The sequence below is a fragment of the Anomaloglossus baeobatrachus genome, chromosome 6 (assembly GCF_048569485.1).
Source record: "Anomaloglossus baeobatrachus isolate aAnoBae1 chromosome 6, aAnoBae1.hap1, whole genome shotgun sequence".
Taxonomy (NCBI): domain Eukaryota; kingdom Metazoa; phylum Chordata; class Amphibia; order Anura; family Aromobatidae; genus Anomaloglossus; species Anomaloglossus baeobatrachus.
This window is the reverse complement of record NC_134358.1, coordinates 509,121,412-509,137,914: the sequence shown is the minus strand read 5'-3', so window position 1 is coordinate 509,137,914 and position 16,503 is coordinate 509,121,412. Positions and strand designations below refer to the sequence as shown.

Here is a 16,503-nt window from a genome sequence, read left to right as displayed (position 1 = left end):
GGTTGTCTCAAAATTCCATTGATCTCAGGGTGTTCTGATGACTAGACTGCCAGCAATTGCCTGTAATCTGTCATTAATCCTTTCCTTGCAGCACCACCGCAGGTGAAATGAAGTATTTCACATTAATTTAATTGTTAAATTAATAAGGTGTGCTGCTAAGGCACATATGAGCAAAACACAAATGTTTTACACAGTCCGTGTTGTAGGTGGTTATGTGTGTGCGTGTTCCGTGTGCTGTCCCTGTGCTATCCGTGTGACATCAGGATTGCACATGGACATCTTGAGTTTGGTATACTTACCTGTCTCCGGCGCTGCTGTCTCCCGCGCTGCTGTTACTTCCGGGTCTGTGTTGCTTGCAGTGAATATGCATGAGCTTAATGAGCGGGCCCGGAAGCAACAGCAGAGGTAGAGACCGCAACATCGGATACAGGTAAGTATAAAAATTCTTTATTTTTATGTGACCTGTGTATTCTCCGGTACATATCACACTGATGTCACATGGATTACATCAGTGTGCGGTCCGTGTGACACCTGTGTTGCCATCAGACAACACGGATGCTGCCGTGTGGTGTACACGGTCCGCGTGAAAACACGGATGTGTGACCAATCCCATTGCTTGTAATGGGAATAGGTGAGTCCTTGTCTCTGTTATATGTGAAAACGGATGTCCATTTACCAGAGACCCGGAAGTGTGAAGGAGGCCTAACATACAGGAATATTGTATCCTCCAGTGCAAGAAGACACTCATTTTAAACCAGACGTTCCTTTTAAGCAGGAAAAGAAAGCAATTTTTTTGCTTGGTTTTGTTAATGTTAATAGACCTTTGGTAATATCTGGAAATAAGTGGAACAAAGAAGTGGAGATTTTCTTCATTTTTCCCATTATAGACCTGAAAAAGTTTTTGATCTGCCCAAGAGTTTGTTTCTTAAAGTGCGGACCTGTCATATTAAAATGTAACTGTATTGCTTTAATTTCTCCCAAAAGAAAGATTTTTTTCCTTTTTTAGGCAAAACGATTCCTTTTCTTGGCATTATATTGCATTGTTTCAATCTCCGACTTATTGGACTTAGTTAATATTGGGTATTTGGAGTTAATATTATGCATAGATTTTTCCCGTGTTACAATATCCAGACATCTGTTAAATCCTGAAACTTCTAAATATAATTATGCTTTTAATGAGTTTGTTTAAAATAATGACTAAAAATAACATTACTTATATCAGGATATTAGATCCAGTTATTCTTTTACAGCTCTTAATTAGTTTTCTTTATCAATTCGTCCCAAAATGAAAACCAAACTCTTAGTATTGTGAAGTTAGAGGAGCGATCTGATCCGGAGAACACAATCGGTGCAGTTTTTTTGCGGCTGACACTAATTATTTTGTGAACAGTCATTTAAAATTGTGAGAAAATAATTACAAGTTACTGCATTCCTCACCGCTGCAGAACAGCCGCTTCCGCAATAATGGATATTGCCTTTGGCAGCGTTGGCTGCTGATTTTACTTTTTAACTCCTGGAAGAGTTAATGTACTACTAGAAAACTGCAATGTGGCAATGATTACGAGTCACGGGGCGCTCCACCATGGTCGTATCTGACACATCTGCTAAGCCGAAGGGATGACTTATAGCATTATGCATTTTTTTGTTATCAGAACCATCAGATATTTAATTCTTGAATTCGCCATTCAGACATTAGAGCGATGAGGGCCTAACGTGGATTTTTCATGGCGATGGGATGATCGCGTTATGTTTATGTGGGCCTCCACAACAGGGAAGAGCAAGATTCAGTATGCTGAATTTTAATGTCTGGAACTTATATTTTCTGGAAGAGAAGTCTCTGACAGAGAGGTCTAGGCTCAGCTTACCCCCGTATTCCCAGTCAGGACACGTGTATACTCAGCTGAGGGATAGCTATTAGCTATCATTGAGACAAAACAATCACTGATCTCGAGGAGACCAGCCAGAGAAAACACTGCCGGCAGCCAACAAAGGCGCTCAACACAGTGAAATCCTAGGTACATTGTCCCCTGGGAAGTATGCAAACAAAAAGGTCCGTGGAGCCACTGTTAGGAGTCTCGACACAGAAAATAGCCAGATATCCCTCCGGGAAGGACCTAGCCAAGGAGTGTCTCTTTTTAGGAAACCACCATAACCACCATATTAAGTGGCCCTTTTAGTCAATATCCAACTCTTTACGAGTTTAAAGATATGACAAGGAAAATGCCAAGGCCAGGTATCCATCCACAGACAGCTGTTTCGGGGTATTGCCCCTCATCAGTGTGGAGTAGGATTCTGGCCATGTGGGAGCAATGCCTAGTAGACCAGCAAGACAAAACAATCACTGATCTCGAGGACACCAGCCAGAGAAAACACTGTCGGCAGCCAACAAAGGTGCTGAAATCCTAGGTGCATTGCTACTGGAAGTATGCAAATCAAAAAGGTCTGTGGAGCCTCTGTTAGGAGTCTCGACACGGAAAATAGCCAGCTATCATTAGCAGTTTATGCTGTATAGGTTCCTTACAAAATCTCCACAGGATTGGCAAAACATGCCTGCTTGGTCAGAAGTTCACAACTGAAACAACTTATGGACACAGACAGAAGAAGGCCCCTGTGCATAAACAGGATACAGGCCCACAATTCCACCTGTTTTGAAGGTAGAAATGGGCCTTTCTACTTCTTGGACCCCTGTGTGGCCACATATGTTGCACCAAGGATCTATCCACCCTAACTGGGACCCCTGTGGATTACGAGAACAGGGGTCCTGATTAGAGATGGCCCATATAATTTCGCAGGACCCAGTCCAGCGGCAATGTCGGTAATCTGTGGCTGACAGATGGTAACTCTGTGACCTACCTTTTACATAAGGGCATTCCCAGTTCTTCTTTTGATTAATCAGCTTGGCACAATGTAAATGTGGCCTTATGCACATGTGATGTTGCACCAGACCAGCTAATCAAAAGAAGAGCCTCAGATGACGGCAGTTATTCTTCCAGTGCTCTCGTCAAGACATGGCCAATGGTCCCACTCCTGGGAATCAATTTACACCCTGTGTAATCCTGATTCCCTCTTCATCCTCTCCCCCATGACTACTGCTACTACATTCAAGAGCTGAGTGCTGCTTTCCCCTAGGTTGGTCAGTCCTATAGATGTTGAATTGAAGGTCAGTTGTCATGATGGCTCCATCCAATCCCCACCGCATTGAGGCAGAACCTGGAAATCATAATCTAAACCTCGTGGTCAGTGGAGCTTCCAGCTGACCATCTGAAGTATCTGAGAATCATTGGGAAAGTCTGGCTGCATTGCTTCACCTTGGTAGATGAGATGATCTGGGTTAGATGTGGGTATAATATCTAATATCTTTCTTTGTCTCTAAAGTCAACCAATGAAAACCGAAATGGCTATTATTAAATATATAGCTGAACATTCAGACGGCAGCATGTCTGTTTGTCTTCTGAATTCCTGGTGTATTACTGAGCTTTCTGTTCATTTCTTTTTTTATAGGTGTTCCTGTAAGCAGTAGAGTGTCTGCAAAGATCCAGCAACTTGTCAACACCTTAAAAAGACCCAAGCGGCCACCGTTACGGGAGTTCTTTGTTGACGATTTTGAGGAGTTATTAGAAGGTTAGATATTTTATTGCTATTAATTATTATAGTGCAAGCTGCATGAAATTTGGGAAATGGAAGTTTGATTGGAAAATTACTTCTATTCTGCCGACTTGATAACACTTTTTTAATTTTGATTCTGATTGGCTGCTAAGGCTAGTTTCACACTTGCGTTCAGCGCATTCCGTCACGATGGAGAATAGCGCAGTACGTTAACGCACTGCGCTATTCTCCATAGACTTGTATGGACGACGCACTGTAACGCAAGTGTCTGCGTTGCATCCGCTGGACGACGCAGCGTCGTTATTTTGACGCTGCGTCGGGCGGATGGAACGCAGCATGTAACGTTTTTCTGCGCTTGGTGGAGTGTCAAAAAAACGCAACCTGCAGGAATCCGTTAGGCGTCCGTTGTTTTAATAATGGACGCCTATGGTGGCGGATTCCGTTAGAATGCGTCATTTGACGGATTCCGTTAACGCAGCTGTCTTTACACAACTGCGCATGCTCAGATGTGTAAAGACAAGGAAAAAAAACTACAATGGATTGCGTTATTTTGTACGATCCGTAGCATGCATTGTGCCACTATATGCAACGCATCCGTTGCATGCGTCACACAACGCAATGCTACGGATCCCGTCCAACGCAAGTGTGAAACCAGCCTAATTGGAAAATATCTTAATATCGGCCGCACTATTGGAATCGGAACACTTAATGTCTGTTGAGGAGTGATGGATCAAAATAACATTTCTGGAAAACATTTCCAGAAGCTTTCTAAAATTTGTCATGGAGTAGGGTTCGTTATAAAATAAAAAATATAAGCGTTGTTCACCATTTGAGTTCCCCGCTGATCTGACTGGAAGTCATATCCCATTCTTAAGTCTACTGACCTCTTCAACTAGTCACTGATCTCTACCGTCATGTATGCCATGTAACCAATTCACAATGCCGTACATGGCTTCTTGTCCTGGCTGGTAACTCTATAGTAACAGGGTATACATGAGTTAAAGGGAACTTATGTCCCCAACTGCTATTTACCTGCAGGTATGAGGTTAATCTGCAGGTTAACAGCGTTCTAAAGCTGTGCAGTGTGGCTTCCAGAAAGAAATGAACGGTGTATAGCCAGCTGTCAATCAATGCTGGGGCATGGTTACAGCCGGCGCTCACTATATACTGAGGTGACTGAGAGCACGAGGCTGCCCACAGGAATAAAGTTTATTTCCTCCCGGTAGCTGGGTTTTCAGTGTGGCAGCCACTCAACGCTATTAACCTGCAGATTATCCCCATACCTGTAGGTTAATAGCGTTTGGGGACTTGACAGGTTCCCTTTAAGTAAAATGTGTTTTTTTTTTATTGAATAACGATTCCTACAATTGACAAGTTGCGTAAAGTCCTGGAAATCTTTGCTGAAATGTAGGTACACTTAAAATACATATAAAAAGTTGATAAAACTTAAATTTGGAACTTCCTATCATTATTTTTTTAGATTGGGGGAAAAAAGTTTAATACATCAAAGTATTAATCACCAGCATTTTTTATTTTTTTAAATCTTTTTTTTATTAGTTTTTAATAACAAAAACAGATAATCAATAATCATATAATACAATACATTATGATTATGTTAAACTACAAAATTACAGATATTGTATTTCCTCGAATCCCAACTCCCCTCCCGACCTCCCCCCACCCCACTTATTTTATTTTTTTAGCTCTGGAGTTGTTCTTCTAAACTAAGGTCCCTGACCCTTCTCGTATACTCACCCTCTGCCATCTTCACCTTTTACCGCTGCCAATCCGGTGCCTCAGCATACTCTTGTTACTGCAACTTCTGACTGCTGGAAGTCAGAAGTTACGTTACAAGATCTTAATGAAAGTGTATGAGAAGCGGAACGAGGGTCTCAATGACTTGTATTGAAGAGTGACCTTCAGTGCGCTTTATGAAACACTGGAGCAGTCAGCAGGTCATAAACTGCCGGTGATCAACCGGATCATCAGGATAGAAGGTGAAGATGCCGGAAGGTGAGTAGAAAACCGGGGGCAGAGACCTTAGATTAAAAGCACCACTACAGCGATAAAAAAAAGCTTAATGGTGCTTTAAGGCTGTGGTCTCACAATATTTACTGTTAACCTCTGACAGTGGAAGTCCCACAGTCATACAAGAATGTCACTGTGAAAAAAAATGAAGGGTGATGAGCATGTCTTCCTTTGTGCTTGCACCTATCTCCACAGTCATGTCTCTTCCCTCATGTGCAGGGCATTGCAACTTGGGCATCCATGGTTACATCCACTCATATAGTGACAGTTACTGTGGTTGTAACCATGGATACGTACGCTCCCATGCCTTGCACATGATGTAAGAGACATGGCTATATCAGGAGAACTATACTACATTTCTAAGTGGAGGTATTTGGTAATATTATTATTAATATTATTATTACACCTACTACATATTGAGATAGGATCTTGAAGATGGGAATGGAATACCCCTTTAAGGAAACCTATTCTCAAACTTAAACTTTTAACATAAAATTACAACTTTTCTCCAGTCTCCCTTTATTTCCTAGGTATACTCACTAGTCATTTTACAGGGTTCTGGTTGTTTAGCCATAAAATCATTTTCTAAAAACAATTTTATAATGTTGTACAGTTAAGTGATACCTTAGCGACCCCTCGTCCTTTTTGGTTCCAGACATTCTCACTCGCCTTTCAGACCTAGTACTTTTCAGCAGCTGATCACTTATTGTCTTGACATGGGGTCAGCTGCAGAACAGTACAGAGATTTGTAAGGGACCAGGAAGCATTAGAGCTGGAGTGACGAGGGTCTGGTAAGGTGAGTATGACTTAATTGTATTCTATTATTGAGATATATTGCTTATTTATTTAATGCTTTACAGTATATATTGCATTTTATTGCCTAAGCTGTTTTCAGAGGATTTTTTTTTAATGTCTCACAATCTTTTTAAGTTGATTCGTGCTAAAAACATCTAGGATAAATACTCATTAGAGAGCATATACATTACCCTGTTTAAGTGTAATCCTATTGATTCCAGTCCTCTAATATTGGCTTTTGCCTCCTCATAAAGCCTTGATGTTAATGCAGGAAACACAGAAGTCATTCTTTGTATCTAAATTAATTTTAGTCTTCCTTGACACCAATCCCTATATAATTCATCTTGGGAGTTCTATCTTGTGCCATTTCGGTTTAGATTGGCTGTGATCATCTCGCCTTGAAGACGTGAGTAGAGAGTTGTAGAGATCCATAGATTTCCACTAGTCCATATACCACTTGCTCCACTCTCCAAGAACAGCCACGCAGAGCCAACCAGAATTAAAGCGGGACAGCATCCGTCGATCACTTCTACTGATTTGTTTTAATGATCTGTGGGAGTCGCCGCATCCAAAACCCCAATGTGAAAATTTATAAAATATAATATGGATATATTTATTTATTTAATTAAAGGAGTTGCCCGACATTAGCTTAACAAAAATTTTTGAGTTTATCTGTGCTGTATTGTCATATAAATCACACCTACATTGTTATTTTTTGTTTTCTAACTTTTGTTCCTCTTGAATTATCCCTTTATTCTCTGCAGCTTCTTGTTTACATTCAGCACAAGCAAACATGATAACTTCCTGTGCTAAACCTCAGTCAGAGCTGTCACCACCCACCCCAGTGTCCAGCCTCGCCCCCTGCCCGCCCCCTGCACACACATTCCCTGTCAGTATTCTTCCCCAGCACCTGACCTGGTATCACTACAGCATTGCAAATAACAGCCCCACATCGGGCTCTGCACCGCACACGCACACATATGGCTCTGTACCGCACACGCACACATATGGCTCTGTACCGCACACGCACACATATGGCTCTGTACCGCACACGCACACATATGGCTCTGCACACGCACACGCACACATATGACTCTGCACACGCAGACATATGGCTCTGCACTGCACACACACACATATGGCTCTGTACCGCACACGCACACATATGGCTCTGCACCACACACATATGGCTCTGCACACGCACACATATGGCTCTGCACCGCACACGCACACATATGGCTCTGTACCGCACACGCACACATATGGCTCTGCACCGCACACATATGGCTCTGTACCGCACACTCACACATATGGCTCTGCACCGCACACGCACACATATGGCTCTGCACATGCACACATATGGCTCTGCACCGCACATGCACACATATGGCTCTGTAGCGCACACACACACATATGGCACTTCACCACACATGCACACATATGGTTCTGCACCGCACATGCACACATATGGCTCTGTACCGCACACGCACACATATGGCTCTGCACCGCACACGCATACATATGGCTCTGCACACGCACACATATGGCTCTGTACCGCACACGCGCACATATGGCTCTGTACCGCACACGCACACATATGGCTCTGCACCGCACACGCACACATATGGCTCTGCACAAGCACACATATGGCTCTGCACCGTACACGCACACACATGGCTCTGCACACGCACACATATGGCTCTGTACCTCACACGCACACATATGGCTCTGCACCTCACACGCACACATATGGCTCTGCACCTCACACGCACACATATGGCTCTGCACCGCACACGCACACATATGGCTCTGCACACGCACACATATGGCTCTGTACCGTACACGCACACACATGGCTCTGCACACGCACACATATGGCTCTGTACCGCACACGCACACATATGGCTCTGCACACGCACACATATGGCTCTGCACCTCACACGCACACATATGGCTCTGCACACGCACACATATGGCTCTGCAACCCCCCCATCCCCATCCCCATCGGGAACACATGTGGAGTACATACTCACCCGTCCTCGGTCCCCGCCGCTCCTGCACGTTCGTGCGCTGTCTGTGCTCTCTTCAGCACAGTAGTGACGTCACCGCTGTGCTGTAGAGAGCACAGACAGCCGGAGGGACAGTGATGAGAAGCTGCGCTGCGCTGCTTCTCATCAGCACTTTCAAATGTACCGGCATCGGTGATCTGTGATGCCGGTACATTTGAATGTGTGATCCTGAGCAGGGGCCCGGTGCTGGAGCTGACACCACGGCAGCCGCCGCCGCCAGGCCCCGCCCCCAGGTCACGGACCCCACAGCAGTGCAGGGGGAGGTTACTGGAGGTGCGGGGGAATGTGTGGGAGGGTGCAGGGACGGGGGCGGTGACTCCTCGCACTGTACAGCCCAGCAGGGAGGCGACATGCTGTTCCACATTTGCATGTCAACGTGGCCCTGCCAATGTTGACATGAAATGACCGGAAGCAGCAAAATCGCGGCAGGAGCAGTCACATGACCGCTCTGAGCCGGGGGAGAGGGGCTGACAGCAGGGCAGGTAAGTGGTCTCTATCTACTTACCTGCCCCAATGTAGCCCAATAGGGAAATAATAAAAAAATGGCAAAGAAGCCGGATAACCCCTTTAATATCTTTTCCTCGCATAAGTATTTACCCCCTGTTATGTAGTCCTCCCAAGTTTACGTAGATAAAAGACTTTTTATTTATCATATTTTCCGGCGTATGAGACGACTTTTTAACCCCTGAAAATCTTCTCAAAAGTCTGGGGTCGTCTTATACACCGGGTGTCGTCTTATACGGCGGTGCACGGTGCCGTCATGGCTTTACACACAATAAAAGATATTCTCACCTCTCCTCCGTGCCCACACTGCCTACAGCTGCTTCTTGCAGTCCGCAGGCACATAGACCCCTCCGTGATAGCGTCCGGTGTACGGAGCGGCGGCTGCAGGTTGTCATCATGGCTTTACTACAGTTGAATGCTTTATGGCACCACAAAGCATTCAACTGCAGTAAAGCGCTGATAGTAGCGGCGGCCTTGTGTATTGTACGCGCTTTACTGCAGTTGTATGCTTTGTGGCGCCATAAAGCATTCAACTGTAGTAAAGCCATGACGACATCCTGCAGCGGCCGCTCCGCACATCGGACGCTATCACGGAGGAGTCTGTGTGCCTGTGGACTGCAAGAAGCAGCTGGAGGCACTGCTGGAACAGAGGACAGGTGAGAATATCTTTTATTATGTGTAAGCAACTGCATAATAGGGGACAGAAGGGAACCAGTAGGAGGGCATTATTAAACAATGGAGACATTACTGCACAGGACATTACAGCTGGGTACATTACTATACAATGGAGACATTGCAGCAGGGGACATTATTAATTAAACAATGGGCTCATTACTGCATGGGACATTACAGCAGGGGACTTCACTAAACAATGGGGACATTACAGCAGGGGACTTCACTAAACAATGGGGACATTACAGCAGGGGACATCACTAAACAATGGGCACATTACTTGGGTCAGCTTACACTGGAGTATATACCATATATCCCAAACACTATATTTTAACTGGAAACGTTGGGGGTCGTCTTATATGCCCAGTCATCTTATACTCCAGAAAATACGGTAGATATTATCTAAAGGAGTATTCCAGTGTAGAACAAGTTATCACCTATATCAGGATAGGTGATAAGTTTTAGGTTGGTGGTCCACCCACTGGGACCCCCACTTATTACCAGAATGGAGCACTTTTATCTACGCCAGAACAGAGCTGCAGCGCACATGCCTGACTGAAACTCCATTTATTCTCTATGGATCTGCATAAGAAAGCCGAATACTGCTTCCCGTCAGTCCCATAGACGGTGAATAGAGAAGCGGACGATTGTGCTCACTGCTGATCCATTCTAGGGGAGATAAGTGCCCCTCTCTGGAAATTAGTATGTGTTCCGTAGGTTGGACCCCCACCATCTAGAGAGTGCAAATTAATTTGCCAAAACCGGTCCAATGGTCACTACACTAATCTGCAACTGATCTGCGTGCTGACTCCTATCTGCCGGCATCCCTGACTCTTCTTTTGATTTTTCAGCCTGACTTGATGTTATAAAAGGAGCTAATCGAAAGAGGAGGCTAGGTTGCTGTCAGGTAGCGCAGTTCTCCGGGCTCCTGACAAACAAGAGGACCAGAATATGGTCATGTGCACGAGCCCTAATGTTATTTTTCCTAAAACTTGCAGTTGTAATAGAAATCCTCTCGAATATCCTTGGACAAGACAGTCAACATGAGCCCTAGGTGATCTCTCATTGCGGCATAGCACAACTCCCCGCTCGGTCTTCTGTCTTTGGAGAGTATTAATAAGCGCTACACACCTGACTCCACTAGAATTGGCATGCTGTCACGTATCCGCTAATTGCATCTGATCAATTTGTCAACTTTCATTTGTGCTGAAGCGTGAGAGGCGCCCAAAGCCAATAAATCCTATTTAGAATCTGGCAGCAGACTAATATCATAATAATCTCCTTCTTTTGCCATAGTTTTCCTTAATTATAGAGCAGAGAGAAACTCCACAGTAACATCCCATGTGTTGGGTGTCCTTAGTCCTTACCCATTGTGTCTGTACAGCAGTGCGATTCTGTATATAAAAGACAGAAGAAAACATTTACATGGTTTATAGCAGTAATGTATGGGTTTTCTTTTTTTTTTTATGCAAATGTCTAACCTCATTCTACAGTTTATACATAAATTTATCTTCAGAACGTATCAACTTGTAAATACATTGGCAAAGATTCATCAGTTCCTGTTGATATATCGGATCTGAGCTAGAAATGTTTTCTGCCACATTGTATTCTACATTCAAGCAGAAAAGTGTGGAAAACTTTTCGATAAATCAGTAATTCAGACTTATGGGCAACAGAAACGTATATCAAAGTTAATGATGATGACTGCACAGTGCCTGTTGCACTTTTATAATCTAAGTGTTCAACCTCCCTGACTGTATGATTATTTTGGTGAATATAGCTAAAGGCATATAGCAGAAGACATCCCTCCACTGATGCATAGTGGCATTTTTAGCAGAGCATAGAGGAATAACCTGTAGAGTAAAACATAGAAATGGAGGTTGAAGGGAAGAAAGTTAGTGGAACTATATTAACATTAAAAAGTGTAGATTGTGAAAGACAATCAGGTGGGGGTGCAGTTATAGAAAAAAAAAACAACCTGTGAGTTCTTCTTTAACCTTCAGTCAGTCGCACCAAATACTTGACGTTGGCATAGTGGAGTCCTGGTGACCCCCTTTATACTGCTACCATACCCCCACCCCCAATGGCTTAACCCCTTATTGAAATGACCACAGACACATAGTTGGATAAAATTGCCACAGCAGCCTTTTATTTAAACATAACTCATAATAACATTTATAAAACAGGGGGTTGTGGTCCTCGAAGCTCAAACAATCTGGTGATCACTCAATACTCCGATCCTACCTTCCCCCTCAACCCCATTACTCCCAACCGCAACCACCAACTCGGGAGCACCAAACAAATATGAGGGGGAAGGGTTAAACCACCAAGCACGGGAACCGACCCCACCAAGCCGATGTTCCCCCATGATCACCAGACCACTCCCCAAACCAGTAATTAACGGGGGGGGTTCCACCTCCATTGGGACCCCCCAATCCAATTTTCACCAACTTCGAGGACCCCACCCCCACCACCTCTGCCACTATGACCCAGACAAACAAACAAAATAAAACAAACAAAACAAAACAGGGAAGCGTGGGCGGGACAACTACTTCAGCTGCAGCCGCAGCAATGACTCCTTCTCCCACTGTCTAACCTAACAGTCCCTGAACCCCCACCCCTCTTCCTCTTCACCCTATCCCCCCTAGCCACGTCATGCCAGCCTCCACCTCCCCCCTGGGGAGGGGGTGGAGGTTCCAGCCGGGCACTTTACACTATTAGTCGCATGGCACGTGTAGTTGCTGCCACGTTTTGCTGATCACAGAAGGAAGGGGCGCCCGAGCAGGGAAGGTTACGGACGGTTACCTACCTTCTATACTTGTATAAAGATGACGAAAACAAACTTACTCTGGGTCAAATAGACTCCACACAACTAGTTAAAGGTTGAGAATGCAGCTCTGGAGTATAATGCAGCTGTAACTCAGGATTAGTTCAAGATAAGTTAACTAACGTGGTTGCAAATTACTTCGCCTTTAATGTACGTTTAGATTTATGTATAACTGAAAATATTCGAAGGTAGAGATCTACTTATAGCTACATTTTAAAGGAAAGCAAATCTTCAAAGCAACTTTTATTATACCATAGTGTGAACCTGCAGACAAAAGTCTGCTGATTCAGGATTACCTTGACCTTCCTTGGCAAAATTAGCTGTTTGCCAGGGTCTCTGAATGGAAGCCGGGACAATCAACTGATCTCACCAGGAACGTTGCACATCCTCAATCTAAAGGAATGGCTAAACTTCTGTTTCCATTGTAAAATATATGTATGTTGTAATGACATTAAATCTCATTTTATATTTTATCTATAGTCCAACAGCCTGACCCAAACCAGCCAAAACCAGAAGGAGCCCAGATGTTAGCCATGCGAGGGGAGCAGTTGGGAGTAGTCACAAATTGGCCGCCTTCATTAGAAGCTGCACTACAGCGATGGGGAACCATATCACCTAAAGCGCCCTGCCTTACCACTATGGATACCAATGGAAAACCACTCTACATATTGACATATGGTAAGAATCTGGATTTGTGTTGAAAGAAAACATCAAAGTGTGTTTAACGTCCTTGACCGCACTTGTACTGAATGTTATGGATCCAGATGAAGCGGCCTGTTTCTTCTGAGCATATTAAAACGAAGAACAGATGCACAGATAAGGTGAGCACCAAAGGCCAGCCTTATATAAAGGCTATTGAAGTTGTGGATTCGACTTTTACACTCCAATTAATCAGTAAAAGTGAATATAATGAAGGTAATGTCACTTTGATTAATGACTTTACTGCAGTTGCTGCCGTACATGTTCTGACGTTCATTACTTTACAGTTCTAGGAATGGAATTAATATGTAAATGTATTTCTGTTACTAATACGTGTCCATATTACGGGTGGAATATGCAGCTCTTCAGCATAGGCCATCTGGTCAGGATAGGAGGGGGCCGTGCTTCAATTCCATTATTTATGTTGTAGAATTTAGGATTTTAACCATTTTAGTTTTTTTCCCACTTTCCAAGTGCTGAAACTCTGTTAAGGGTACTCTCATATTAATAGTCCATGTAAGTGAAGGAAGGTGACAGCCCCGGGATGCTCGGGCGCCGCTCCCCTTCGCCAAGGAGACTCTGTGTGCAGGACTGACTTTGGGCAGGGCACGACACTTAAGGGGGCTTTACACGCTGCAATATCGTTAGTGAATTATCGTCGGGGTCACGGTGTTTGTGACGCACATCCGGCGTCATTAATGATATCGCAGTGTGAGACAAGTACGAGCGACCTTAAACGATCGCAAAAGCGGTCAAAAATCGTTTGCCGCAGAGAGGTCGTCCTGAAACCAAAAATCGTTCTCTGCTTATTAGCGATGTTGTTCCTCGTTCCTGCGGCATCACACATCGCTGTGTGTGATACCGTAGGAGCGACGAACATCTCCTTACCTGCCTCCACCGGCAATGCGGAAGGAAGGAGGTGGGCGGGATGTTACGTCCCACTCATCTCCGCCCCCCCGCTTCAATTGGATGCCTGCCGTGTGACGTCGCTGTGACGCCAAACAAACCGCCCCTTAGAAAGGAGGTAGTTCGCCGGCCAGAGCGACGTCGCAGGGCAGGTAAGTCCGTGTGATGGGGGTAAGCAAGGTTGTGCGCCACGGGCAGCGATTTGCCCATGTCGCACAACTGACGGGGGCGGGTACGATCGCTTGTGATCTCCCTAGCGAGATCGCAGCGTGTAAAGTACCCTTTACTTGCTGTTTCACACCGGTGTCAGTCACCCCCTAGTGCTAGTCCTCGACGTTGTAAGACACATGACACCAGAGTTCACTTATTTAATCAGTTTTGGTTACTTTTATTCTTCAACACCGTTATGACAGACATGACCTTTTTTCCTTCCTCTATAGGATACTACTCTACGTGCTGTCCCCTGCAATCTTGGTCCACATCCTCAATACTCTAGGGTCTGCGCTGCCTTCCCCTAGTACAGCTCAACTTCATCTGCTTCTGGGCCCAGATGGCTCTTTAGCCCACTAACTCTCTAAGCCCGCCGGGGTGAGCTGTAGGCACCGGATCTCCAGAGGTTACCTCGGGTTCCCTGTCTTCTCACTTTGTGCTCCCTCTGGAGCCCCCCTTCCCAACCATTCACCCTGTCGTTTCTCACTTTTCCTTCTTAAGCCTATCTCATCTAACACACTTTCTAACTCGGTCTACCGACAGCTAACCTGGCCGCTCGAACAACGTTTGGTAACCTGTTAAACAATCCTAGCTTGATTACATCCTAAGGGTACTCCATTCTAAAACACTTTAATATCTACACGTGCATTTGTAATATACGACAGTAAATACATAAACATAGCATATTCACACCACCTATTACACAAGTTCCAGGATTGTTGCGCTGCCCATACACATAAATTAAAAATGTACTGAAATAGATGAATTAGACCATACATGTTGGCCATCAGAAATGTACATGATGATTTGCAATGGCCAACGGTGGACTTTTGTCTGGCAAACAAGTAATCTGTTTCAATGAGAACAAAATACTGGAGGTTGTCACTTCCAAAGACAGAAGGTATGTGGGACAAAACTGGGCCTTCAGTGGAGGCTGCCGGTATTCACACAATACGCCCTGTGTGGTGGCCTATTAAGAATCAATAATATAGATAATTTAAAAATGTAACGCCATGTAGGATGTTTTTGGCTATTGCCGTCTGACAATGCAAGTGTACTGCTGTGGATTTACTACTTTCGCAAGACCATTCAGCTTTTTTACTTTTTTTTTTTTTTTCCCCCCTACCACATGCAATATTGATGCTTGGATCATTTGGACGTCTGATTAATGATCTGACCGATTGATTATCTTATGTGTATGACCAGATAAAGCACCAAAGAAGGGAAAGAAAAAGTAGTCTTCACGTCCTTGTGTAAATCAAATCCACTCACTAATAATTACTTGAGAAAAGCAAAACGTGAGTTTAAAATGTAACCTTTAACAAAAATAATAATAATAATATAATATTAAAAATAGTAAAGGAATCATAACCCGCAAAAAGGATCTAATGAAGAGCCACCTATCCAACAAATAGCCAAATAAACACACATAAAAATATTCAAATGATAAAGACAGGACAATAAATATCACCCCCCCCCCGCAAAATAATAATAATATTAATGATAATAAATAATTAATTAATATTCTGCTGGGTCAAATAGGTACATATCTCAGAACTTTAGAGCCCTTACAAAGTTTTTTGGTTTTTTATTCCCTATAGAAGCCCCTAGATTCTCCTTTAATTGCACCCATAAAGTATGATACCAGCAAAAGTGCCTCTCAGACACTGTATGATACTCCCACAGTGAATTCCTCCACAGTACCCTCCGCACATAGTATGATGACCCTACTGTAGCCCCCTTCAACTACCCCGGCAAAGTATGGTGACCCAAACACTGTATGATCCCCAACTGTGACCCCCAGACAGCCCTCCATGCAGTATAATGGGCCCTCATATAGTATAATGACCCCCAATACAGGCCTCAAATAGCTCTCCATAAAGTATAAAGGTTTCCTAATAGCCCTCCAAATATTATTATGGCACCCACATAGTCCTCCATATAGTATTATGCACCTCCCACAGTCCTCCATATAATATAACGCATCATCATAGTCCTCCAAATAGTATTATGCACATGCCATAGTCCTCCAAATAATATAACGCACCCCTTAGTCCTAGAAATAGTATAATGCACACCCCATAGTCCTCTACCAGTATGCTCAGTGATTGTAAAAAAAAATAAAATAAAAAAATAAATAAATAAAAATACTCACCTCTTCTCTTTAACCCTATCCTCTTGTCTTTG

The 16,503-nt window shown here is 44.0% G+C and overlaps 1 protein-coding gene across 8 annotated transcripts in view; it reads left to right on the top strand.

Moving 5' to 3' along the window:
• Positions 1 to 16,503, top strand: part of DIP2C (disco interacting protein 2 homolog C) — a 655,955-nt gene that overhangs the window by 397,944 nt on the left and 241,508 nt on the right. For all 8 annotated transcript variants that reach the window (XM_075315465.1, XM_075315466.1, XM_075315463.1 and 5 more), the window contains 2 exons: positions 3,502 to 3,621; positions 12,982 to 13,179. In XM_075315465.1, coding sequence (XP_075171580.1) covers positions 3,502 to 3,621; positions 12,982 to 13,179 — 318 coding nt within the window. The remainder of the gene's footprint in view (positions 1 to 3,501; positions 3,622 to 12,981; positions 13,180 to 16,503) is intronic.